At 52.4% G+C, this 26,415-nt stretch overlaps 1 protein-coding gene across 2 annotated transcripts; it reads right to left on the reverse strand.

Annotated features, from left to right (window-relative positions):
- Nucleotides 1-876: 876 nt before the first annotated feature.
- On the reverse strand, nucleotides 877-26,088 carry Hnf4a (hepatocyte nuclear factor 4 alpha). Of its 2 annotated transcripts, none has more exons than XM_047541741.1 (10): nucleotides 25,918-26,088; nucleotides 21,875-22,049; nucleotides 20,824-20,918; nucleotides 16,074-16,180; nucleotides 15,296-15,451; nucleotides 11,986-12,073; nucleotides 10,781-10,936; nucleotides 8,063-8,299; nucleotides 4,910-5,032; nucleotides 877-3,961 (listed from the first exon to the last, which is right to left on the reverse strand). In XM_047541741.1, the coding sequence occupies exons 1-10, from the start codon at nucleotides 26,030-26,032 to the stop codon at nucleotides 3,819-3,821; spliced, it is 1,395 nt and encodes a 464-aa protein (XP_047397697.1). In that variant the 5' UTR covers nucleotides 26,033-26,088; the 3' UTR covers nucleotides 877-3,818. The 2 variants fall into 2 exon arrangements, with proteins under 2 accessions (XP_047397697.1, XP_047397696.1); XM_047541740.1 differs by having other exon boundaries at nucleotides 4,880-5,032.
- Between the last annotated feature and the right edge of the window lie 327 nt (nucleotides 26,089-26,415).

Raw genomic sequence — 26,415 nt, forward strand, 5'->3', positions numbered from 1 at the left:
GATTCACCCAATTACAATGCCCAGTGACTCCCAGACCAGAACAGCTGTCCCTTTCCTTTGGGAAGAGCTGAGGGTCCCTCTACTTCACCCTCACTTGTCACCATAGCCAGGCAGCCCACAGTGCGGTCATCACCGTATGCCACAGTGGTGTGCCAGAACAACAGGTCCTCTTGGGGGAAAAAGCCTTGGTTTGTGCCATTTGCCAGTTGGAGTGTGAAGGCTTCCGCTGTGACTGATTTCATATTGTCAACACAGCTGGAAGAAAAGCCAACGATTGGCTCTCACAAGCTGGTTCCAGCACATGGTCTGTGGTGGCCAAGACCCAAGGCCACCTCCCTAATGGGAAAGGACCAAAGTGGTCACAGTAAGGGCTGGAGAGTCTCAGGTGTGTTCCTTGATCTTATTCTTTTTTCAAAACAACTCTTGCTTTTATGAAATTTCCCCATGTCTATGCATCTCCTATAGCCAGCAGATTGAGGTGACCCAGAGCAGGTCTCCATCTTGGACCCTGATGATAGGGCAGATGTCAGACCTTCGGACTCTCTTTTGTTATTTTTCCAGATCTTTCCATCACTCTCTCCCTTGTTCCTCCCCTCTTCAGGAGAAGGGTCAACTTTCACTCTCTCTGTATACTGAGTCAAGAGACCAGGGTTGAATTTCCTCCTCTGCCTCTCAAGGAAAATTGCTTCCCTGAGCCTCAGTTTCCATCTATACAGTAGGAGTAATCGTAAGGTCTACTGTGCTTACATCTTGATATAAAGACAAAACTAAATAATGGATATCAAAGCATTTTGTCCACTGTAAAGGCTTGTAAGACTGTCATTCTTACTTCAAACACCTGAAGGGGGAAAAAAAAAAAGACACCCACACAAGGGCTTAGAAAACATATGTGCCATTTATTTTGTTTTATAAACTTTTGTTAAAACATGTAAGAGTAAGAAATGTTTTTTGCTTCTTTGCCCCATTAGGTGGCAGTGACAGGGACTTGGGGATCAGTGTGGGACCTAAGGACATCCACAGGAAGATGCAGATTGGTCTAATGGGACCCAGGCCACTTCCAGAATCGCTTGATGTGAATTTCACAATTCATCTTAACTGGGGCAGATCAAGCAAAGAACTGGCTTAGTCATTGCAAGAAATTGGGAAGCATCCATTTCAACCCTCTCCTCTCCTGGGTCCACTCTCAGGAAAGCTGTGTGGATTCTGGAGCTCCTGAGAACCTTCTGAAGGAAACAGGTGTCTTGGAGGAGAATTTATAGTGCCCACATTTGCCCCCACAATGAACCCTTCTTCAGTCCATCAGACTTTATGTTTTAGGACCACAACTCAGAAAAACAAATTCCAATATACTGTTCTCATCTTAGAATTAGGAAAGGAAACTTGTCTTTATTTTGTGTTTCCTGCATTGCGATAAAGTTATTAACGTGGAATGGATTTCTTCTTCAAAAAGGATGAATCCTCCATGCCCCAAATTGTTACCATTAAAGACTACCATTACCCTGCTCCATCCTATGGGAAATTCTTATCCCAAGACAGAAGGCTAAGCAACATGGCGGGGTGGAGAAGCAGAGTGGGAATAACCACAATGACCAGAATGATCCCAGCTTCACTGCCCTGTGCAGACCAGTTGAGGCCATCTGTCTGGGATCTCTGGGGCACTGGAGTGAGGGTGACTGAGGAAGACTTGAGAGCTCTGCACAGGAAATGGTCTCTTCTGGACCTGGGACTTGGCTTCGGGTGGGGGAATCCAATCCTGATAGCCCCAGAGGTGTAGAGATTCCTCTTAAGCATAAAACTCCAATCCTTCTTCATGCTTCTCTTGCAAACAGGAACAATCACATATGGTGGAATTTCTGGACATGGCAGTATATTGTCCCCATCCATTCAGAATAGTTGGTCTCGGGTGGAGGATGGGTTCCCATCTTAACAGTTCACTCTCCTATCTAATCACACTTCCAGCCCCAGGACACATCCCTTTTATTCCTACCAGTCAGTGGCCCTTTCCAGAATCTTCCCAAAGCCATCAAGATTCTGCAGTTGCTGGTTGCTCCATCCTGGGGTTTAAGCTTTCTACAATGTATCTCGAATGATGCTCTGCAGAGAAAGCCTGAAACCCAGACTTTCTTATCCCTCCCTTCCTCCTCACCCAAACTGTTCGCCCCTAGACTGACAGACCAGATTGATCTGTCTCCCAGAAACCAGACTCCTACTGCCCCTCCCCAAGACTTGGGGAGTAAAGAGAGAAAGATGTCAAGAGTCATGAATTCTCCTTAATATGTATCAGCAAACAGGATTCTGGACCCTCAGTGAACTCCAATTCAGTCTCCATTCAACCTTAGTCCTGGGAGTGGGAAAAGCTTCTAGAAAGAATGAGCCTTGGGGTTCTCTCAGTTTGGTCATAGAGAAGGCAGGGGGTTCCTTCAGTTGATTAAGTTTTCCTAATCTGATCCAGGGGGAGCTGGGTCTTGATCTAGCCACTGACTAGTTGTGTGAGTTTCAGGGGGAAAAAATTCCCTTAACTTCTCAGAACTCAATTTTGTCTTCTGTAGTAATCTCTAGGTCATAGGGAAGATTCCATCAGAGGATGGATGTCCTGTGCCTTAAGACCTGCCCAAGAATAAGGAGAGCTTGAGACAGGCCCTGCGGGACTTGCTCCTCAACAGACCCTGACCTGAGGAATCTCCTGGCCCTTCTCCATCTGCAGGCGTTAGCACTCAGCTGCATTACGTGGTGGACTCCTGTCTAACCTCCTTGCTCCCTCCCAACCTTCTGACCCTGTAGGAGGCTGTGTTCATCTACTGACAGCCCAGCGCTCCTGTCCCTCCAGGCTACTCCCTGCCTCAGTTGAGCATTCAAGGTCCCATGCTCCCCAATGCATCCTCTTGGCTCCAGAGAACCCAGTCACCTCGGTGCCTTTCTCCCACACCGACCTCCCTGCCTCCGGGCCTCTGTTTAGGCTGTTCTCTTTTGGAACATCCTCTCTCCTGCTCTACCAGCCAGATTCCTGTCCTTCCACAAAGTCCATCTGCCTCTTCCTGGGTGCCTTCTCTGGCTGCTCGCCCCCTCCCCACAAGTTCCTGTTGCAGATGCTATCTTGGATTGTCCTCTCGTTATTGAAAGCCTATAGGAACCATCGCTCCAAACACCCATGCCAGTCCCCGGAGAAGGGAAGTTCAGTGGGGTTGGAGGAAGGAGATTGGCACCTTCCTCCTCCATTGTCTCCTGCCCTGGGCCTAGCCCCAGGCAATGCTTCCAGCATGTTCCTAGAATGACCGGGGGAAGGGTTTCAAGTCTTCCTCTAGCTCTGGAGAGTGGCTTTGGAGAAGATGGGATGACCAAGGACAGCAAGGTAGAGAGGGGCATTTGATTTGGAGGCAGCAGAAGAGGGAGGAGGACTCACAGGGCTCCATGCCTGAGCACCATGACCTGACCAAGCCCAGGAGAGAAGTCCCAGCTGGAGAGAAGGGAGCAGTGTTTGAGCAAGGTCCCTCTCATCTCCAGACGGTATTCTTTGGAGGTGAGAAAGTCGGGGACAGATATGAATGAAGGAGAAGGCAGCGGCTTCAGCATGAGAAATGTCATCCAAGTCAGCAGAGGACTCCCAACTGGGGTCTCTCTGGGTCAAAGCTCTGCCAACCAGAGCATGGGATCAAGATGGCGATGAGCCCTCAGCCCACATTCTTGCCCCTTCACTTTTTCCATTGCTGCTCTGGGACTGGTCCTGTTGTCACGCCTTCCTTTGCCGAGATCAAGTGGTCGCCAGGAGCTCTCTGAGGGGGCTGAGGCAAGCCAGCAGAAGCCCTGACTCCAGCAGCTTGCTAGATGACTTCTTGCTTGGTGATGGTGGGCTGGGGGATGGCAGAGGGGGGCTTGACGATCGTGGTGATGGCTCCTGGCAGGAGCTTGTAGGGCTCGGACCCTGAGCCACCTGGCGGTGAGGGCTGTGGAGTCTCAGGTGTGGCTGAAGGGACAAAGAAACAGACAGAAGCTGCTCAAAATTCCAGCCCTTTGGGAGTAAGAGAAGAGTTCTGGGAAGGTTCTTCCCTCACTTCAAGGCTTCATTTCCTCTTTGATAAAATGAGAGAATGAAACTAGAGGATCCCTGAGGTCTCACGGCTCAACCCTTCTATGGGTTCTGGACTATAAAATCCAAGTTCTACAACATCTGGACGCTCGCTGTGGAGGGTTGGGCTGTGTCTCCTAAATGAGGGACTAGGTCTGACTGTCCCCAATAGCAATGAGTTGTGTGACGGGGATACTCTTTCTTGGAGAAAGCAGCAGTCAATGAGATCCAGAGATAACTGGCTCAAAAATTATCACTTGCATTTAGGAGATGCGTGAAAGAAACTAATTAGCCCCCGTTTCCAACATAGGTTGGATAATAACTTGACCCAAGTGGCAAGGTTTATTCAATGGAAAACTTTCCCAAAGAACAATTTCATTTAAATGCTATTTAATTGCAATGGACCACTTCATTCTGTTGATAATTTAATTTTTTGAAGAGCTTTATCCAATGACAAGCTCACCTCAGATAATGGTGTTCCCAAAGGACATCCCTACCCCATGGACAGTCTCTTCCAATTGTGTTATGGTAGCCTTACTCAACTAGCCTTACTCAACTACTGAACAGTGTCATCTTACAGAATTCTCACCCAGGGGTAACCTCATCCAGTGAACTGCCTCATTCCCAGGACAGTGTTATTTGGCAGAGGTTGTCAATCACCTCGCTGACTAAACAGCTTCAACAAATGGACAACCTCACCCCTCATTCTCTGCTCTAGAACACAGAGAATGGTTGTTTCCCAGTTCTACCTTCTAGACTCAAACTTCTCCTGCCTCCTTTCTAGCCCCATCCTTGGGTAGAGCCCAGGTTGCCCACCTGCCTGTCCCCTGGGTCGGGGCCACTCACACATCTGTCCGTTGCTGAGGTGAGTGGGCATAGTGTTGGCAACAATGACGTTGGTGCCCATGTGCTCCTGCATCAGGTGAGGGTGCAGGGGGTGGTGGGCATGGGGTGCATCACTGGAGGACCCTGCAGGTAGAGAGTGGATCAGTCAGGATGGAGAGTCCAGGATAAGGACCACAGGTCTAAGGTACCATCCTCCTCAGGAGTGGCCGATTAACCTGCCCACCCAACAATGATGGTGCCTATCGGGTATTCCAGGGTTACTAAACCAGGGCTCACCATTCACGTCCATAGGCTTCATATGGGATTGAGAAGGTCCAAAATACCAAGAGAATAAAAGTGACTTGAAAGAAATTAGGAGCATATAAGGAACCCTGAGATCACTTAAATATTACAGTGTGTTGGTTTAATCAAAGGCTCTCAAAGCTCCTTGACGTGTGAATCCTTCAGCCATTTGTTCTCAACTCACCTTTCAGCCTCATCTTCCACATGTCTGCTTCAGCCGAGCTGACCTACTTGGAGCATCTGTGTGTCCCCTGTGCTTTCCTATCTCTGAGCTTTCTCTCACACTGTGGCTTCCATCCGGATGCCTTCTCCACCCTGGTGTCCGTAGTCCAAACCCAAACCCAGCTATTTCCTCCTTGTGGAAGACCCTTCTGAATCTCCCCACTTTCTTTTCTCTTTAACTAATTTATCTGTAACTCAATTTGGGAACAATCCAAATCCGTAGTAATTTATCTATAACTCAACTTTTGGGAAAAACCACTTCTTCTGTCTATAAGTATAATAATTATGTGGTATTTTTCTTTTCTTTTTTCTCTCTGAGGGCCCAGTGAAGTTTCAGGAACACAGTAACTGCTTCAAACAATGGGCATGCTAATATATAAAGTACAGTGGTATAATAGATCATGGTCAGTAATGCGACTATTGGTTTTCAAGGCACATCTGTTGTGTAACTAACAGTTATTGAGTACCTCTCTTGTGCCTGGTACTGGTTTAAAGCACTTCTCATGTTTTACATAATTAATTCCTCACAGCAAACCTAGAGGTTGGATGCCATCACTTCCCATTCTACACATGACGACACAGCAGCCAGAGGGATGATTTTACACACAATAGACCACAAGCCCCTGATTCTGATCTCAGTAATGCATGCTTCATAACCACCCCACACCCACAGGATCAGTGCGAGAATGGAATGAGCTAGCATTTGACAGTGGTTCTCAACGTGGGATGATTTTTGTCCCCTCAGGAGACATTTGACAATATCTGAAGACACTTTTAGTTGCCACCACTGGAGAAGTGCTACTGGCATCTCACAGGTAGCGGCTACAGATGCGGCTCAACCATGCGCAGGACAGCCTCCCATGGAAAAGAACTATCCAGTTCCAAACACCGTGGTACGGAGGCTGAGAAATCGTGCCCCCAGCATGTCATCACCGGTAACTGCCCCACCTCCCAAACCTCCAGCCCAGGCATCCTCATTAGATTTCTCCTCCCGTCCTTCCAGCTCACTCCACTGGTACCCTCCCTGAAAAATCGCCACCCTACTGAGACTGCTGATTTGTCGACTCCCGTTCTCGCTACCTACAACCCTCTCTTTATTTTTCTTCCAGTCCAGGCAAGATCCCACGGTCCATCATTACAATCACTGCTTTTTAGTCACCCTCAACTCCCTCATAGCCACCAAATCTGGATTCCATTCTCAAGTTCCTCTAGCATCACTCTTAGCACAGCGAAGAGCCCCCATGTGGCCCCCATGTGGCCATCCGGTGGACGCTGCCCCTTCCTCCCTTCTTTTCCCTTCCCCACACCCAGTGTAGAATTTACACCACTTAATGATGTTCTGTCTTCCTGAAAAGACACCCTTCTCCTGGATTCTGGAGCTCCCCTTGTTTTCTCCCACCCGCCTGGCTAGTCTTCCTCCATAGCCGTCCACAGCATGTCCTCCTCTCCTGTCTCCTAAACACTGGGAAGCCATGGAGCTGCCTCTCATCTTGGGTTTGAGACTCAGACTTGGACATTCAACTGCCTCCTTGTTAACCAACTAGATATATAACAGTCCTTCCACAGTTGACTCAAGTCCTAAATGAGACCCAAGTCTTGGGTCATCCTGACCCCCGCCACCCCCAGACCCAGCCTCAAGCTGTTTGTTTCAGTTTTCCTCGTCTCAGTAAATTACTCCATCAGCATTTCTGAAACTCAGCAAAAGTGTAGGCTTCATACTTGACCCTGTTCTCATCGCTCCCCGTCTCTGCTCCATCAGCAAGTCCTTGGGACTCGTCCTCCAGAAAGATGATCCAGTTTCAATCTGCTGCTCTGTGGCCACAGTCCAGGCCTCTACTGTCCTTCACACGACTGCAGAGAGTAACGTTCTCAGGGGTCTCTTGCTTCCACTTCACCCCACCCCTGACATTCACTCTCTACCGAACAGAGTGTTTCATCTGAAACAGTCTGATTTTTAGTCCACTTATAATAGGTGCAAGCAGAATAAAATCCAAATTTCGCCTCCCATCATATGGTCTACAAGCCTTGTGTTTATGATTTGATTCCTGCCTAATCTCCATCTGCATCTCACACAGTTCCCCAGTCACAGTCTAGCCCTCCCTTCTCAACGCACAAAGCTCTTCTGCCTCAAGGTCTGGAGCTGTTGCTTCTGCCTAGAATGTTCCCTGGGCTTTTACCTCACAGAAATCACCACTTCAGTGAGGTCACCCTTGACCAACCCATCTACAAAGCATCTTTTCACTTAAACTATCTACCTGCTTCTCCCAAAATCTAGAGTTACCTTCTTTATTATAGACGTGGTCCTTTCCTGTCCCCTGGAGCCTTTATACACACACAGCTACGTGCACACCAGCGGCATATGCTCATGAGCTCAGTGCACCACACACACGCACACACACACACCCTCCAGGAGGACAGAGGTCTTGCTCTTTGTTGAGTCTCCAACACTTCAAACATTGTCTGGCAAATGCCAGGCTCTCTGTTCCTGAACAAAGGGCTCTCCCTCTCTTCCCATTTCTCTGATGAGGAAACGGAGGCCCAAGCGGTTTAAGCAACTTGCTCAGACAATCGAGCCCAGAGTTGAGCTTGGGTCTGCCTGAGGCTTGTCTCCCAGAAAGTGCCCCAGCCCCTCCTGGGCCAAGGACAGACCTCCCAGCAGCATCTCCTGCAGCAGGTTGTCAATCTTGGCCACGCCGAAGAGCTTGATGAACTGGATCTGCTCGATCATCTGCCAGGTGATGCTCTGCAGCGTGGGCAGCAGCAGCAGCAGCTCCCCGAAGCGGCCGCGTGAGTCGTACTGGCGGTCGTTGATGTAGTCCTCCAGGCTCACCTGCACCTGGGAACGCAGCCGCTTGATCTTGCCGGGGTCGCTCAGCCCCTTGGCATCTGCAATAGGAGGGGTGGGCAGGGAGGGCAGCAGCTGTTCCCTGACTTGTGGGGCCCAGATTGGGCTTTGCCACCCGACATCACGCAGGGACTCTTTAGCAGTTCTGGGGCAAGGATACGGGGTTCTCTACAACCAGGGTACATTTCCTAAGAGCACAAACTGTGGGAGCGGGGAAGAGGGGACAGAGGGTGGGACTTCAGGAACAGGTCGGACAGACCCTTGGGCAACCTCTGCATCAAAACACGGAGAAACCAAGGTGTGGAGCAAGGAAAGGATCTACCCCAGGTCATGCAACCAGTTGTTGGTAGAACCATGATGTGAACTTGGGCTCCTGACCCACAGGCGAGGACCCACCATCTAGACCGTGGTATACACTGCTTCTGCTGCATCAGGATTGTCCCCCTTCCCTGCCTGCTGCCACTGGGGGACTCAGCTGAGGTTCCATCTCCTCCAGGAAGCCTTCTCCATCCTGCTTTCCTAGGTCTACGTTACGTGTCCATCGGGTTCCCAAGTGTCTGTGGCTCCTCCATCACTACTCCCCACACAGGATGTCGCCTTTTCGTCCACTAAACCATGAGCTCCAGGTGGGCAGGCGTATGTCTTAACTACCATTTTAACCCACTGTTCACTGTACCCACCATGTGTAGGCAATCTTTGTTGACTAGGTAACCGGATGAAGGATGGATGGATGGAGGAAAGGATGAATGAAAAAAGTCATTGATTGAATTCTAGATCCTTATCCTAGAAGGGATAGGATAAGCCTCATGGAAGTAGTGCATTGACTTCCTGTCTTAGGAACAAAGGAAGTGGCAGAAAGAATTTGTCTACGTTTCTGGTGGGCTCTCTCCACTACCCCATGTTTGTGAATTCTTTTATTCAGTTGACAAACTTTCATGCTGCTCCTACCTGCCAGACCTGGCAGCCTGAATCAGGCTGCTGACTCTGACTCAGCACCACTAACCCACTTGTGCTACCCATTAAATGTCACCTGCCCAGCCAAGGACAAGCCCTGCAGGCATGCAGCCCTGGCAAGGCCCTAGACAAAACCAGAACCAAAATTCTCAACCTCCAGGAAATGGGGAATAGAGTGTGGAAGGTAAGAACATGGGCTTGAGAGATAGAGATTGATAGGTAGTCTAAAGTTCAGATCTGAGCTCTGCCATTTCCTGATTGGGTGACCAATTGAATGATTAATTGGTCAATCATATGATCTCGGTGTCTTAGTTTCCTTATTTGCAAATGAGGGTAATAATAATTACTACCTCGCAGATACCATGTCATAAGATAATGTGCATAAAGTGATTAAAACTGTGCTTCTGTGAGCATTCGATAAATGGCACTCATTTCTACAGATGGATCCAGCACCCAGTAGGCACTCTCTAACATGTAAGGGAGGAGGAACACAAGCAAGCCTCTGGGCTGAGGTTCCTTGACATTGTGAAGGTGCCTTGCGCACAGATGTGACTCACACTCATGTGAAAATACAGGTGCAAAAGTCAATAGACAGAATGGAGAGAGGAGAAAAGAGCCAAAGTGAGCACAGGGATGTAGGATCTTCATTCTGCCAAGTGAAGGGTTAGAAGATTCAGTGGACCATTGATAGGACAAGACATAAAAGCAGAAGAGACAACCAAAAGCTCCAATGGCAATCAATGGACACATGAAAACATAATAAAAATATATGGGGAAGATGGGGGAGAGAAACTGGGAACAGCAATGGAGAAGAGCAGCATCCTTAGCCAGGCTGGGAGGAGAAATACCATCTACAATGCATAAAGCAAGAAATAGGGGCTGGGGTTATGGCTCAGTGGTAGGGCTCTTGCCGAGCATGTGTGAGGCACTGGGTTCAATTCTCGGCATGGCATATAAATAAATGAATAGAATAAAGGTCTATCAACATCTATAAAATTATTTTAAAAAATAAAGCAAGAAATATGGATCTAGGAATATAGTTTGGGGATAGAGTGCTTGCCTCGCAGGCACAAGAACCTGGGTTCTTTTCCCAGACTGCGAGAAACCAAAACCAATACCAGAAATATAACTTAGTGGTTTATTTCCAATTGTCTAGATGACTGCCCAAAGGATCAGCTAAAAGAAGCAGAAATGCTTTTCTTGGAGACTGGGCTTTGGGAAAAGTGGGGTCTGATGGGGAGAATTATTTGCATTTTTAGTACATGTAGATATTATCTCAAAAATTTTTCAAAGAAAAGAAGCAAAGAAAAGGAAGAGAGGAAATCAGGAGAAAGAAGGAGGAGGGGAAGAAAGGAAGAGAGAGGGGAAAAAAACCCTGTCTTTAGGAGTCTGTGGGCCTTGCCAAGTCCCATCATCCCTTTTAATCTTGACTTGCCTCATTTATTGAGTGGGGTTGATGGGAAGTATCTCTCCCAGTTGTCATGACAACGAGGAAGGTCAGGAACCCAGCGGGAAGTCTGACAGAGGGCCTGCGGCATCAGGGACGGGTTAGGAAGTGGGGTTAGTACCTGGGTCGAAGAAGATGATGGCTTTGAGGCAGGCGTACTCGTTGTCATCGATCTGAAGTTCCTGGAAGGGCAGCACCAGTTCATCCAGGATGCGAATGGATACCCGGCTCATCTCCGCCAGTTCCGGGCAGTGCCGAGGGACAATGTAGTCATTGCCTGAGTGGTTTGGGAGGGAGAGAGGATGGGGCCGTCACCTCGGGTTGACCCCTCTCCTGGAGCTGTGGTTTGTAGGTGGCAGGGCAAGTGGTGCCCCGGGAGGAGGGCCTGCAGGGACTGTCACACCCATTTCACAGAGTAAGAGAAAGAGGGCGAGGTGCCGAAGTCTGCAGCCTGAGCTTGGAACGGGCTGTTTAGGGCCCCTTTCAGATCACCCAAGCTCCCTTTGCCAGCAGGACTCAAGACTGAGGCCATTCGAGGGCCACCTGGAGGCATGTCAAGGTTGAGGGACCGGATCCTGGAGCTGGGTGTCCTGGCTGAATGGTTCTGCCACTCACACTTGGCTGTGTTAGTAAGTCACTCAATTTCTCTGTGACTCGCTTTTCTCATCTATAAAATAGGGATAGATAACAGAACTTCCCTCACAGGGCTGTTGTATTAAAAGAGGTAATGAGCCGGGCATGGTGGCCCATGCCTGTAATCCTAGTGACTCAGGAGGCTGAGGCCGGAGGATGGCAAGGTCAAGGCTAGGCTGGGAAACTTGGCAACAGACTGTCTCAAAATAAAAAATAAGATAAAATAAAGTCCTGGGGATGTAGCTCAGTGGTAAAGCTTCCCTGGGTTCAATCCCCAGTATGTAAATAAATAAATAAAATTAAGTTGGTAAAGTAGTTGGCATAGTCCATGGCATAGGAAGTGTGCTATAAAAGCATCTAAAATAATAAGTAGGTCACGAAGGCACAGACAACATGGGCTGGGGCCCGTGCCGTTCCTGGCTCCTCTTGTTCCTAGTCCAGAAAGAACGTCAGAATGCAAGGGCAATTCCGGGGGTTGCCCTGACGGAGTTCCAGCTTGGAGACCTGGGAGATTTCGTTGTTCACGTCCACAGCTCCTTGTGTCCGAGTCGGGCGTGCAGCAGAAAGCAAGCTTGAGAGACAACCCGGCAGTGCTCCGTCTGTCTCCCTGCCCCGAGTGCCCCACCACGGAGCTGTCTGTTGCTCGGGTGTGCCCCCTGCACACAGCCCTGGTGGGGACAGGCAGCTTCTCACCTAGGAGCAGCACGTCCTTGAACACCATGGATCTCTTGGTGGCTCCGAGCAGCAGGTGCTCCCCGGCATGGGCTCTGAGCAGGGCCACCTGGAAGGGAGAAGGGATGGCGTCTAGCATCTGAGTCCGTGGCTGCTCCTGGCCAACTCAGTGACCCTGGGACAGGTAGCTTAGTGTTCCCTCTGCCTTTAACTTGCCTGAACTATGAAATGGGCATCATGAAACCGCTGTCTTCCTTCTCTGATGGACAGATGAGGGGCTTGGTTGGGGTTTGGCAGAAACCCAGAAGGAGAAAGAACAGGTTCTCAGCTGTTGACTCTGCCCTTGAACTACTGTGTCATTGAACAGGTAGCTGACCCCTCCAACCCTCCTCATTTGTGTGCCTGGGGTAACTGGAGGCAAAATTCTATGTGTATTCTTTTCAAAATTATAATTATCAGCACATATTAACGGTACAAGTTAATGGGTTTGACTATGAAATGGTATATGTGGATAAATCCTGCTTTGATCATGTCTGCCTTCCCTATGGCTCACCCTGTCATCATCCCTCTTGAGCAGAAGTTCATCAGATTTTCAAAAGAGTCTATTGCCACAAATGTTCTAAAATGATAGATCCCAAGTTCCTACCCATGGACCAGCTGCCAAGAATCATGGAAGTTGCTCTGTGGAAGTGCAGATTCTGAGGCCTGACTCCCAGTGATTCTGATTCTTCATGTACGGAGCGGGCCCTGGGGTCTGCATTAAACATGCTCCCCAGAGGATTCAGAAGCTCCACTGAGTTTGGCAATCCCTGGCCTGGAGGATCTCCAGGTCATCTGTCCACTTGACATTGGAAAAGTCTAGGATTCTGAGAGAGCTTTAGGAGAACTTAGATGCAGGTGTTGGTTCTCAGAAGACAGTCAACCCAAGGCCAGTGTGTGGCTGGGTCAACCAGCAGGCTGCTTCCCTACAGGAAGGACAGAGCCTGTGAAGGTGGAAGTCCAGTGCAGGGCCCAGCTGGCTCACAGGACGTCGCCGGTGCTTTCAAAGTCACCTGTCCTAGTGCTCTGCATGAGGACAAAACATGGCTGGAGAAACAGTGGCAGGCTGGCTGTCTTGAGAATCTTGTCTTCAAAGTGGGACTTGGGGCTCTGTAGGCGCTACAGCAAGCCTCGCTGGGAGGGTGACGTGTAGTCATGCATGTGCTCGTTGCATTGCTCATTCTCTCAGTTATTAAGCGTTAAGGTCCTACTAAGTACCAGACACGCGTTTAGATAATGGGGACCCAAGGGGAAGATCTCTAGCTTCATAGAGCTAACTCCCTGTTGGAGGGCCAGATAATAAGGTAGAAGACAAGGAAATGGGACAGTGGGCCATAGTGCTTCATAGGAAGCGGGGAGGGGGAGCAAAGGAGACCGAGGACTGTGTGGTCAGGGCTATGTGTAGCCCCTCCAAGGAGGCGAGGTGCAGCGAGGCCTGGCAGGTCCCTGGCACATAGGAAGCTCCCGGTAGACATTTGTCTGAATGAATGAAAGAAGGAACGGGTGGAGGAATGCAGGCACGTGCAAAGAACTTCCTCTTCCTCTCCTGGGCACCCCTGTCCTAACCTCTTTTGTCCCCCTGTGGCCAGCAGGAAGACCGAAAAAGAGGAAAAATGGGAAACCGTGGAGGTGAGAATCCACTTTCCAAGACCAGTAAGAAGGAGGCAAAGGATGCCCATCACTGAGTATCGCCCGTTGGCCAGGCGCCGGGCAGGGCTTGTGTCAATCAGCCAGTGGCTCTCAAACTGCGAGGTGGAGGACCTGGATTCAGATCCCAGCTCTGTGGCCAGCTTGATCTGTGGCTTTAGGGCTCAGCAGATTCATGTCCAAAAGAAGCCAGGAAACACATGAACAGGAAGCTGGTTCCTGGGCAACATCAACAGGAAAGCCAAGTCCTTTGGTGGACAATGTCCTTGACACTCCCAGGTGGGCCCTGCCTGTACTGGGCAAGATGGGCTCCTTTTCCACCATGATGGGTTCCCAGGTCCAACCCTGATGTGGCAGCTGTGCTGGGGGCAGGCAGCTGGGGGTTAATGATTGTCTGGTGTTATTGGCCACCCATCACTGCCCTCTGAGAATGCTCTGAGCCCCAGCCAGAGAGGTTTGGGTGGGAAATCGAGGTTAACAATTGCTCAGCTTGGGGGTATCTTGTTGCCCTGCTAAGCCCCTGGGAAGGAACAGGGGGTTAAACATTAATGCAGACACTCCGGCAGGGGGACTTCAGCCAGAGCCTGGGGCCTAGGGGAGAAGCCAGGGGCAGCTTGGACAAGATCCCTGCCCGACCCTTCTCCTAACGGAGGGAGGAACCCAGGGGAGAGGGCTTCTGGTCCAGCCCCTGGTGAGGCTACAGAATAGCCAAACAAGGGGTTTCAAAGAGCACCCCATGGGGCTGTCTCACAAGTGTTCCTTAGAGTCATGGGTCCAAGAAGTTCGGTGAGCCCTGGTTTCCACAAAGAGAAAGACCTGCCTGCTTGCAAGACTTCAGTCTTGGGCAAAGGCACGGGCTGCTTCCTCTGAAACTGTGCCAGGGGTCCAGCCCAGTTCCCTTCTCCCAGGCTCCAGGAACTGTCTGCGAGGCCAGTGCAGTTGGCGGAGGGATGGGGGACTCTGGTGGGAGCTGTCACAGGTAGCATCTCAGAAAGTCATTTGCTCTCAGACACACAGCACCTTCCCAAGCCCTTTACACCCATGCGAGATTTTCAGTGTTCTGAAATAAAATGCTGACTGAAACCATCTTGCTGAACACAAGATAGAATCTAACGCCGTGGTCTAGCGGTACATGCTGTTACGCTATCTTGCACTTTTCAAATAGTAACATCCTCTGTCCTCTCCACAACAGTCTGATGTGAGTAATTCCCACTTGACAGATAAGAAAACTGAGGATCAGAAAGAAGTAATTTACCTCAGATCACCCGGGGAACTGGTCCTAAGTCCAAACCTCCTGATCTCTCTCTCTGAATCCCTGTCACCATCTCCAGGAGAGCTGTGTACTATGGTGGTTAGGAGCCTGAACTTTGGAGTTTCCCTGGCTGGTTCTAATCCCAGTTGAGCAGGAGTCCATCTGTGTGACCTTAGGCAAGTTACTTAACCTTTCTGTGTCCCAGTTTCCTCACCTAGAAGATGGGAAGAATCATAGTACCTACCTCATCGTCATTGGAGGGATTAAATGAATCATTCTTTGCAGAGTGATTTAAACAGTTCTGGGCACGTGTGAGCACTGTGTGTTTTGTTTAATAAAACCGAGCCCGTCCAAGGCTACTTTGCGAGTAGACCCGCAGGACTTGGCCCTCACCTGGTCATCCAGGAGGAGCTCGCAGAAAGCTGGGATGTACTTGGCCCACTCGACCAGCACCAGAAGCTGCTCCTTCATGGACTCGCAGACGTCGGCAATGTTGGCGATCTTTTTCGCTCGGATGTCGCCATTGATCCCGGAGACGGGGGAGGTGATCTATGAGAGACGAAGGGACTGCTGAGGACGGCAGCCCTCCCCATAAAGCTTCCCTGCGGAGGGGACTGGACCATGGGTGCCTTCCAGCTCAGAAAGGACGGAAGGGAGGACACAGAGAGGAAGGACAGGGCTCCCTCTGGACTGTCACCTGTGACCAGTGCCTGCCTCCTCCTCTTCCAGCTCCTTAGAGCCCCAGGAATCCCTCAGCCCTAGAGGAGAAGCTGGGAAAGATTCATCGCCTCATCTCATAGGGAAAGCCGCCACAGCTCAGAGAAGGGCTGTGACTTGCTTGAGGTCACACAGCCAGGGAATGATTGAGCCCGAGTGTGACACCTCGGTCTGGCCGTCCACCCCTCTGTTCTCCTGGGGCCGATCTCGAGCCCTCGGTGAGAGCAAAGACCCTGCTTGGCCTGTGGAACGTGGGATGATCTAAAGAGGGCCCCGCAGAACCAGACCGGGTTCCAATTCTGCCTTTGCTATGAAACAGGCCTGGTGACATTGGACTGTTTCCCTTCTGTGACATCTAAAGCCCCTTCCATCTGCTGTTCCAGAGCCAGGCTGGGGAGGACAGAGGTGGAGGAAGTAAGGCTCCTGTGCAGTGTGGGGCACGCCAGGTGGCTACCTGCTGGGACAGGACCTCGGCCTGAAGGAGCGCGTTGATGGAGGGCAGGCTGCTGTCCTCGTAGCTGGACCTCCGAGTGCTGATCCGGTCCCGCTCATTCTGGACAGCTGTGAGGAGGCAGAGCGTGAGGAGAGGGCAGGGAGCGTGGGGGTGGGCGTCCCATGACCCATGAGGTGCAAGAGGGGAGAGTTCAACTCAGGCTGTCCCGGGGCGAAGGAGCGCAGCTGGGGCGGGGGGCAGTGGTGGAGGGACATCCAGAGGACTCGGCTCAGCATGTGGGGAGGAGGGAGGCTGCAGGAGTGACGTGCCCGTCCCAGGGGCCTGTGAGACAGTGGAGACTTGGCAGGGACCGAAGAAGGGTCTGGGGCGCTGGGGAGGGGTCTTATGAGATCACAGATTTTCAAGTGAAAAGTGTGGAAAACGAGCAAAATGAGTTGATCCGGGTGACTCAGAGATGGCCAGGGATTCCTGAAGACCAGGCTAAGCCCTAGCCCTGGGCAGGGTCCCCAGAGGCTGCACTAGCAGGAGCCTCTGAGCTGACCTCAGAGTTGGCAGGGCGAGGTTGCCTCCCCCCTGCCCGTGCTGGCCGCCCTCCGGAACCAGGATCCAGGCCTCTGCCCACCCAGGCCTAAGCCCACCACCCACCCCAGGAGTCGGTCCAGGCCTAAGATATCAGACGGTCCTTCCACTGTCCCAAACACATTCATTGGAGTCTAAGAGGCCTCCCTGTGGAGCAAGGCTTGGCCGAAGCAGGAAGGAGGAAAAGGAGGAAAGGAGGCTGCAGAGACCTGGGTTCCCATCTGGAATTTCCTCCTCACTGTCTGTGCTGGTAGGAATGGTATCCTTGCTCAGGCCTCAGTTTCCCCTCCAGAGCTTTGCCCCCTCAGCCTGCTCCCTGCATCTCAGAAAGCGGCAGGTGGATTCTCCCAGCCCCTCAGACCAAACCCTGGGAGGCCTCTAAACACCGCTCACACCCACCCACCTTGACTCAGCCACCTGCTGTCAGCAGTCCTTCAACACAGGCCCACAGCAGGCCCACTCCCTCCCCTCTGCACGGGCCTCCCGGCTCCTGGCCTCGTCCCTCGAGTCCTACCAAACCTGCAGCACCTCTAGACACCACCACACTCATCCTCAGGCCTCTGCTGATGGCCCACTGCCTGGAGTCCCCTTTCCCCGTGGCTTAGTGACTTCCTCACTTCCTTCATGTCTCCATAAGAGCATCGCCTTACCCCAAAAATCCCCTGTCCAATGCGGCGTCCCCTCCTCAGTCCCTGCCCCCTTACCCTACTTTATATTTCTTCAAGGCACTTATTATAGAATTATTTAAGTTCTTTATTATCCACCTCCTATGAGATGGAAGGCTCTAGAAGGCCAGAACTTTATTCCTCTTGTTCTCTGTTGTCACCAAAAACACGGTCTGGCACACAGTAGGTGCTCAATAAACATTTGCTGAGTGAGTGGAAGATGTTGGGGAGATCGCTCTCATTCTTACTAACACCCTATTTCTCCATGGAACATGGACAACCTGGACTCTTCAACTTCCTCTTGATTTCACAGTGTTGACATCTGAGGATGAAAGTCAAACAGTCTAAACTGAGCCCAGGAGTCAGTGGGGGACAGTAGAGATCCTGAAATCTCCTTGAACCCACATCCCTGTCCCGTGGGTGCTCACCAGGCCACCGCACCCCTCCCTGGCAGCCGGCACCCAGCAGGGCGCCATGGGAGGCGGGCGCAATGAAAGGGCTGCTGTCAGCAGCTGCGGACAGGACTCCTCAAGGTTAGGCTGGCCTTATCAGTGCCCGGCGCGAGCTCAGTCACGGAATGATGTTTTCCAAATGTTTGCTCAGTATTAGCAGGGTCGGGACCTAATGTAACTTCCATTGAATATTAACCAACCAGGGCAGAGGCAGAGAGGAGATGAGCCCTCTTCCTACAGAACGCTGGGGTGGGGCCTGAGCCGGGCTTCTGGGGAAGGTCCGTCAGGTGGCCCCAGCCCATCACCAACCCGCCCCTCTTGCAATCCCTGGTCCTGCTTTCTGGCCTGGGTTTCTGATGCCAGGAACCAGATGTTTGTCCTGGGCTTTTGAGCACACGTCAGGCAGGTGTCCCTTTCTCTCTCCAGCCTGGACGACTACATGCCATTCTCTGCTGCTGTTGGGTGCACTGATCCTCTGCCTCTCCCCTACCCCCGCCCAAGTCTTTGCACCACCAGGGAACCCCTTTCTAGATGCTGTGGAATTATCCTCTGACCAAGGCTCATGGGCCTGTGAGGTTTCCAGCTCTTCCCTCCGGTCCAGAGGGAGTTTCAGGGTTCCAGACCAGAACATGCCTCCCAAACACATCACTCCAAATTTCAGCCTCGGGAGTTTGTTGCTTGGTCATCCCTGCGGAGCCCGAGTTCTAACCCTGACTCCCTCACTTTTCCCACCTGTGCAGTCAGGAGGGGGTAGATTTGATGACTTCTTCTAGACCCACCTAGTCCCTAAACCCTCCGTCTCCAGCTCCTGGCGTTTGGTGTTCGAGGACTACTCTTGGGTGTCAGTTCCCCAATCCTCCTACAGACGTCAAGGAAAAGGAAACTTCCCCAGCTCTCCTGGTCAGGGAGCTTCCACTGACTTTCCTTGGCTTTGGGAATTTCTCATCAGCCTGAGAAGGGGTGTCCTGAGCTGAAAGACCCAGGGAGAGATAGCAATGCCCTAATTTCCAAGGCCCTGACCACAGCTGCTTTCCTGTCCCATTCTCAAAGCAACAAGCACACCCCATGGTCTTCCAGATAACCCAGGCATGCAGATAAGCAGCCGCGATTACTGGCTCACCCTCCCTCGCTGGCCATTGGTGAAGCTCCTGTTCTCCTGGAAAATGTCTGCTTTCCTGGTCCAAGAAGAAGAGCTATTTTCGAAGTTGAGCTAAGACTGGGGCCCACTTTTTTCCCAGGAACTGGGATATGGGATTACTGGCTCTTTGGATCATGGTTCAGCTCCCTTATTTTATAGGTGGGAACCTAGGATCCCAGAAGAGGTGGAAATGTCCCGAAAGCTACACAGGTGAAAATTACTTTGGCTGTTTACAAGAGACATATATAAAGACTGACCACAGGCAGGACCAGGCCACAGACAGCAACAGGCCAAGCAGGTGACCTCAGCTCAGGTAGCTGCCAGTCCTATCCCACCCACTGGTAGTTCTACAGGAGAGACTCATTCTCTCAGACACAACGTCCTCAGAATATCACCTCTGGAGAATCATAGAGCTTTAAATCTTCGGCTGTTGGGGTCATAGGATCACTGTCCACTAGAACCCTAAAACGTGAGGCCCTCAGCCTGTAGTTCAGCCTCATCTCCAAAACTCACGTGTACCACATCCCCATTCATAATATCCTCCATTTCATAAAATGGCTCTCAACTTGGAGATGACAGAGGGTCAGAGAGCTTACTCTCCAGGGAAAACTGTGGAGCGGGGTGAAGAGGGGATGTTGGCAGTTTGCAAAACCCCTCCTCATTGGAGAACCACTAAGTGTTAGAATCATGGGATCTGGAGCAGTCATGATAAGTCCAGATTTTCCAACAGAACTTTCGAGTTCAGACTAAGGGCCTGTAGGGATGAGCCACAGGAGATGTTTTTGAGGGAGATGGCAGAGGAAACAGGGTCTCAGTGGCAGAGACAGGGAACAGCAGGCTACCCAGGCCGAGCTTCACCTCCTTTGCAGTTGACCTGGGGCAGTCTGGTCCCAGGTTCCTGCTTCTGGGTGGCGTGTGTGTGCGTGTGAACAGGATTAGATTTGTCCTGTACAAGACTGGACGTGAAGGTCTGAGGTTAGTCCCAGAGCTACAAAGGCTGAGCTGAGAGGAGAAGGAAACAAAGAGATTTGAAAGTGACCTCCAGTTACTTTGAAGAGCAGTTAAAAGATTTTTGCTCTTTGAGTTTGAGATGGAACTCATTTTAAACATCCCTGTGGCCTGGAGGGTGTGGAGGGGCTGCAGTACTGAGGGGCTGTCCAAACAGCACAAGGCCTGGGTGCAAACCTGGGTCCGCCCACGGACTGGCTGAGGGGCCTCAGGCAAGTGCTTCCCCACTGGGGGCCTCAGTTCCCTCATCCAGGAAGAGGGGTTAGGAACAGCTGCAGCCAGAGAGTGGGCCTGAGCCTGAGCAAGCTGTGGAACGTGGGAAAAACCAACCCAGTGGCTGGTGTTTGCAGGTGGCGGAGCCTGGCGAGACCATCACGGATGCTGTGCCCTGCTCTTCCCCCTCCTCTGTCCAGGAGTCTGGCCCCTTGTTCCTTTTGTCTACAGTGGGGAAACTTTAGAGATCACCTGATACCCGAGAATGAGGGCCGAGGGACTTGGGGCGCTTGTCCCTCAAACAAGAAGCCCAGGAATAGGGAGCACATTAGTGAAGTCCGGGTGGTGGGTCCTTAGATGCTTGTAACAGTACACTCCACACTTTTCGTGATGTTTGAAATGTTACATTAAGAAAAAACAGCCAGCCTGGCTGCCTCGTGGTGGGACAGGAGGGCAGAGGTGGCAGTTGCTGGGAGCCCAAGTACCTGAGTGGGAGCTTATCTCTGAATCTTTCTCAAGACCAAGCCCAGCCGCTCCCTATGGTCAGACTTCCAGGCCCTCCCTCCTCTCAGTCATTAGCCAGTCACCCTGGGGCCTGTCACTGAGCCATAAAGTGTGGCTACAGTTGTAAATGACGGTCCGGGAGCCGTGGGTGCAGGTGGGGCGGTGGCAGGGAGGGGAGGGCCGAGGCTCACCTTCCTTCTTCATGCCCGCCCGGAAGCACTTCTTGAGCCTGCAGTAGCGACACTGGTTCCTCTTGTCTTTGTCCACCACGCACTGTCGGCTAAATCTGGAGAGGACTTGTGATGGTTGGATGGAGAAGACACGACTTCCCCATCTTAGGACACAACGGGGACCCTGACCATCTGGCCACCCCAGCCCTATCTCTGCACCTTAGGAATGCTTATGATAGCCAATCAGGACATGGAGGGAGGGATTCTGTGGGTTTTCTGAGAGTACAGCCCTTCCTGCCAAACACGGGGAAACCAAGGCTCAGAGGGGCAGCAGTGGCCCTGGGTCACCCAGCTGGTTGGAGATACGCTGAGTGGGAACCTTAGTCTCTCAAGTGCCCAAGCATGGCTATCTCCACATCCCGTGAGAGCCCAGAGCCCACAGCAGGGTCCCCTTTAGGGCTCAGTCAATGCTTGGGCCACAAAAGCATCTCTGGGAGGAGGATCTGAGGTAAAGGTGAGGCCACACAGCGATTATGGGTGGGAACCTGAGAGTCAACCATGGTTCCATCACTGATTCAAGCTGGCTGATGTTGGGCAGATTTGGAATCCTCCAAAGCACAGCTTCCTCACGTATCAAATGGGAAAAGCAATAGTAACCACCTCACAGGGGCGTTGGCAGGAGACAGTGAGCTAATACCTGGATGGCGCTTGGCCCAGGATCTACTCATGGCTGTGAGTTTATCATTTTTGTTTTCCAAAATGAGAGATGCTTTCAAAAGAGGGATCTCCAAAGCCTGGGGAAGCCCTTAGGGAGGCAGAAAGGCCTAAGGCTAATTCCCCATTTGTCCTAGAAATGGTGTCACCTGGGAAGATGGGTCCCTTCTCTTTATGGTTAATAAGCCAGGTTGGTAGAGTAGATGTTCCCACCTGCCTAAGAACCCAGAAGAGCCTCAAAAGCCCTAAAGGGCAGAGGCCTCTGGGACCCACTTGGGAAGGAGATGGACCCAGGGGAACATGAGCCCAAGTGTGCCCATTTCCCAGCTGGGAAAATGAAGGCTGAAGGGCTCCTCACCTGCAGGAGTACATGTGGTTCTTCCTCACACTCCTCCGGAAGAAGCCTTTGCAGCCGTCACAGCTCGAGGCACCGTAATGTTTGCCTGTGGCCCGGTCCCCACAGATGGCACACAGGGCACTGACACCCAGGCTGTTGGGCGCAGCGAGGTTGGTGCCTTCTGACGGGGATGTGTCTGCACCAGAAGAGAAGGAGCGAGGCCTCAGGAGGGGTGGGGAGTCAGAAGCCACAGGAACCTGGGGATCTTCCCAGGCTCCGGCCCAGGCCAGACTCAGAGGCTGCTTCCATCCTGACACCCTGCTGGGGTGCAGCTCGGCGCTTGGCCTTTCGGAACCTCACTTTGCATCCACTGACTTCTGACTTTGCAGAGTCGTCTAGCGGGTGGGGGCTGCTGTCCCCTCACAAGGAAGCTGCTAGTCTGGCTTTCCAGGAAGGAATGACACCTGGCCACTCCAGAGGTGGGTTTGACCCCTAGAGACTCCTCGTTGGACAGAGGGGACATGGAAGGGACACGTACTTCCCCACCTTCTCCCCAGAACCAGGTCCTGTCCCTCTTCCTCACCAAGTGACCAGGGCTGGGTGCATCTCAGCTTGGTGCCCACACACCCTGCAGACGCCCTCAGGGAGCAGGGGAGACACACACTGAGGACATTCACTCCTTTGCCTCCTGGGAGGGTCCTGGCCAGGGTCTGGGTACCTCTCAATACCTCCTGTCCCAGGGGCAAAAGCTGCCACACCGTGTGAAAGCGCAGAGGGGAGGTTGGGGCTGCAGGTGAAGGAGACCTGGGCCCGCGTGGCGCGGGGGTCCCGGCCCTCCTGCTGAGGCAGCCCCGGGTCAGCTCCTTTCCCTTGCTTTAATCTCCTCTGGCCTCAGTTTCCCCAACTACAAAAGCGAGCTGTTCGACAGGTCAGCGGGCTCTTTTCAGAATTAAAAAAAAATATCTCAGGCCTCCAGCCTCCTTTTCTATAAGCAGATCTTCCACCAAGGTCAAGGCTTCAGAGAAGATGCTAAGACTCATGACTGGCCTCCCCCGGAAGCCCACCGCGTGCTCACGGGCAGAGCTCACACACACGGCGTTTCCACAGAAACTCGGAATCTGCTCTTGGATTCCCAAGAGGACTTCCAGTTAAGACTGGAGGTGGGCATTGTGCTGTAGTCCGGGGCAGAGGCTCTGAAGCCAGATGGTCCAGGAGCAAAGGCCAGTTTGCCCACTTGGTCCTGTGATGCTGGCTGCCTTTGTCTCCTCACTTGTAAACCGTGGAGCCTAATAAAATCCCCTAGGATGGTTCTGAGGATTCACATATCAATACATGTGGAGTGCGTGGCACACAGGAAGCGCTGTATCCATGACTGTGCAATGAGCGTCTCTCTGCAGAAGGGGGTTCTCACGGCAGATGACCTGAGCCTGCTCTCGGCTCGACGTCGCCTGACTGAGCATCTCCTAGGACTCCCAAGTGTGCCCACAAGTGCGGACCCTGCACCTGGTGAATTATTCCTGGAGATGGGGGTAATTGTTAAGCTGTGTCTGGTGCCCTTTCTCCCTCAGCCTCTCCTCCCCGGACCCCCAGGGAGAGCTGACCCCGAAACTCCCCGGCCATTCAGGCAAAGATGGAAGGGGCCCCCTCCTGGGCAGGATGGGCTGGTGCCCAGGAAGATCATCTTCCCCCTGAAGTCAGCTGATCACCCCCATTCTCCAGGTGAGGACACTGAGGTTCAGAGGGGACAAGTGACTTGCCCAGTGCCATCACACTGATGCTAAGTAGAGGGGCCATTTTATGGTGTGGGTGTGCTGAACTGCTCCACCGCACTGCCCACTGGAGTCTCAAGAAACAAGGACCCCAGCTGGTGTGGTGGCACATGCCAAAGACTTGGGAGGCTGAGGCAGGAGGACTGTAAGTTGGAGGCCAGCCTCAGCAACTTAATGAAACCCTGTCTTCAAAATAAAAATATAAAGGGCTGGGATGTAACTCAGTGGTAGAGCACCCCTAGGCTTGATCTCTAGTACTGCAAAAAAAAAAAAAAAAAAAAAAAAGAAAAGTAAAAGAAAAAAAAAGAAAAAGAAAAGAAACAAGGACCCCTTCTGCTGCTGCTTTTGAATTGGAGTGGGGGGTGGAGGGGTCTATCCTTGGAGCCTTTGAGCAAACAGCTCAGGATGTACCCCAAAATCTTTGGAGGACAACCTCACATAACCCCAACTCCCAGACTATTGCAAACTCCAGTGGAGAAGACAGATCCTGCTTACAGATGCCCAGAGTCCTTGAGATGACCCGAGTTGGGGCCAGAGCTAAGCATTCAGGAACCTTATCTTATGTATCCTCTGGTTAGCCCTGGGAGCCAGGCACTATTACTATTCCATTTTATAGATAAGAAAACTGAGGCTCAGGGAGGAAAATAGTTTGCTGGGTTCCCACGGGTGGGAAGAATCTCCACCAGATTTGAGCTCCAATCCTTTGGTTCCAGAGCTGGAGATGATGTGTCTTGGGGACACCCAGGCAAGGGGTTTGGCCTCTGCCTCAGGAACACATCAGTCCTGGACTCTGGATGGGGCTGGGCAGAGGCCAGGAGCGTGAGAGCCACACTGTCCCTGTGGGGTCACACGACACCCTGTCCAGCACAACAGAAGCATGTCTGCTGTTTGCAGAGCGTTTTCCCCTCAAGCCCCTCACGTTATCCCAGATCTTCTAAAAGATGGAGGGGCTTCTCCTGGGGTGGAGAAGCCCACTTCTCAGAAGAGGCTAAGAGAGGAGGTGGCGTGCTCGAGGTTGCACAGTGTGGTCAGAAGGGGTGGGTGAGCACCCATGAGACGGACCCTGGGCAGTGCCTGGCGGCTTCCTCCTCTTCCTAGCTGCAGGGACCAGCCCTTTCCAGCCCTCAGCCAGAGCCACGGCCTGACACCAAGAGGCTCAGAGCAACGGCAGGATGACCTTGGCCAGCTGCCATCTCTGCTCAGAGGCAGGCCCGGGACCTACCAGGGCCCTGTGCCTCCAGGATCTTCCTGCTTCGGAGAAACACCCAGCCCCTGCAGATGTGTCCTCAGTGGTGTAAAAACCCAGAGAGTCACACGTGGGCAACGACACCTGCTCAGAGACAGACGGAGATGTGGCTGGTGTGACTCTCATTTGGTGAAGGGCAATAGCAGAGATCTGCACAACGGATCTGCAAGGTCACACGTGTCGGAGAAGGCTGACGTCCACATGGGGGATGTGCACAGACGCACGGCAGGTGCAGGCAGGGGCACTGGCAGACTGGCACGCAGGACACACAGCCAGAAGGCACAGGGCACACACTGGTGCCACCTCCACAGAGGTACTCGGTTAATATGGTGCAGGTGTCCAGGCACCCGCGGACGCTCGTACCCACTCAGGCTGCTTACGTTACATAAACAAGACACGCAGACAGCCCTTGGACACAAACAGAACCACGAGGGGAGCAAACACCAGCGGGAACAGATGCCGAACAGGCCCCGGCCCACACCCACAACACGAGTATGCAAATGTATTTTCAAGGCATGCATCTGGCGCACCCACGCACTACACAGAAACCTGGGCTCTCACACAGAAACACACAACGCGCAGCTGAGCTGGCCTCTCGGCCAGCTAATCTTGCCCAAGAACTCCCTGCTACACTCTGATTCCCCCGGCAAGTCCCAAAGACACTTGGAAATGCAGCTATGCTTCCAACCAGGGACAGGCAGCTTTCCATCTCTCTGACCTAGGCCAAGGACCTCCGGGGGCTGTGTTGGTTTGAATTATTGGAACTGGACACCAAAAAGGAGCTCCTCTTTACGTCTGCGTTGCCAGTGGAAGGGAGAGCAGGACAGCTCTGAGGTCGCAGGGACTGTGGAGGCGCCTGGGGCAGGGAGATGTTGGGATCCACTTTTGCTGAAAATCTGCCCTCACCCAGGATGCCTCTGGTCGTGGTACCTGGGCCTCACCTGGCAACACCTGTGCAGCCCACAGGACCCACCTGCTGCTTTCTACTATTCTCCTCCCACCCCAAAGCGGAGTGCCAAAGATCCGCTCCCAGACCTGGGCCCACCTACCGTTGCCCATGGTCAACACCTGCACATTCTCAAATTCCAGGGTGGTGTAGGCCGGGTCCAGCGCGGCACTGTAGTCAGCCATGTCCATGTCGACGAGAGTTTTGGAGAGGCGCATTCTCACCTGCCTCCACACCTCGGCCACCCGCCCTACCCAGGATGCCCACCCCGAAGATTCTGGGCCGAGCCCAGCCCCCGCCCTCCACCCTCCCCCTGTCTCCTCCCAGGTCCCCTCTCTGCCTGCTTTCCTTTCAAACTGTCCTCTGGGAGGCTCAGCCTGGAGTCTGGCCTAGCTTCTGTGAAGGGGTGGAGGCTATGCCGGGGAGGGCTGGGGGTTAATGGTTAATCGTCCCCCGCTGGCGGATAGGCTGGGCGGGGCCCCAGGGATTTGGTTGTTTGTTGGTTTCTGACTGACACCTGGGGTGCTAATTACAAGGCCGGGCCCTCACTCACCAGAACTCAGTTATCGGTTCTGCAAGGCAGGCGCCACACACGCTGGCA

The sequence above is a fragment of the Sciurus carolinensis genome, chromosome 2 (genome assembly GCF_902686445.1).
Source record: "Sciurus carolinensis chromosome 2, mSciCar1.2, whole genome shotgun sequence".
In the NCBI taxonomy this organism is placed as follows: domain Eukaryota; kingdom Metazoa; phylum Chordata; class Mammalia; order Rodentia; family Sciuridae; genus Sciurus; species Sciurus carolinensis.

What these genes read in the sequence shown, in the direction of transcription:
- Hnf4a (XM_047541740.1), bottom strand. Translation starts at nt 26,032, where the DNA reads ATGCGCCTCTCCAAAACTCTCGTCGACATGGACATGGCTGACTACAGT. An exon ending in CCGAGGTCCTGTCCCAGCAG is followed by an intron (nt 15,452 to 16,073) that starts GTAGCCACCTGG and finishes CGTCTCTCATAG; the next exon opens with ATCACCTCCCCCGTCTCCGG. An exon ending in GCAGGAGATGCTGCTGGGAG is followed by an intron (nt 5,033 to 8,062) that starts GTCTGTCCTTGG and finishes CTCTACCTGCAG; the next exon opens with GGTCCTCCAGTGATGCACCC.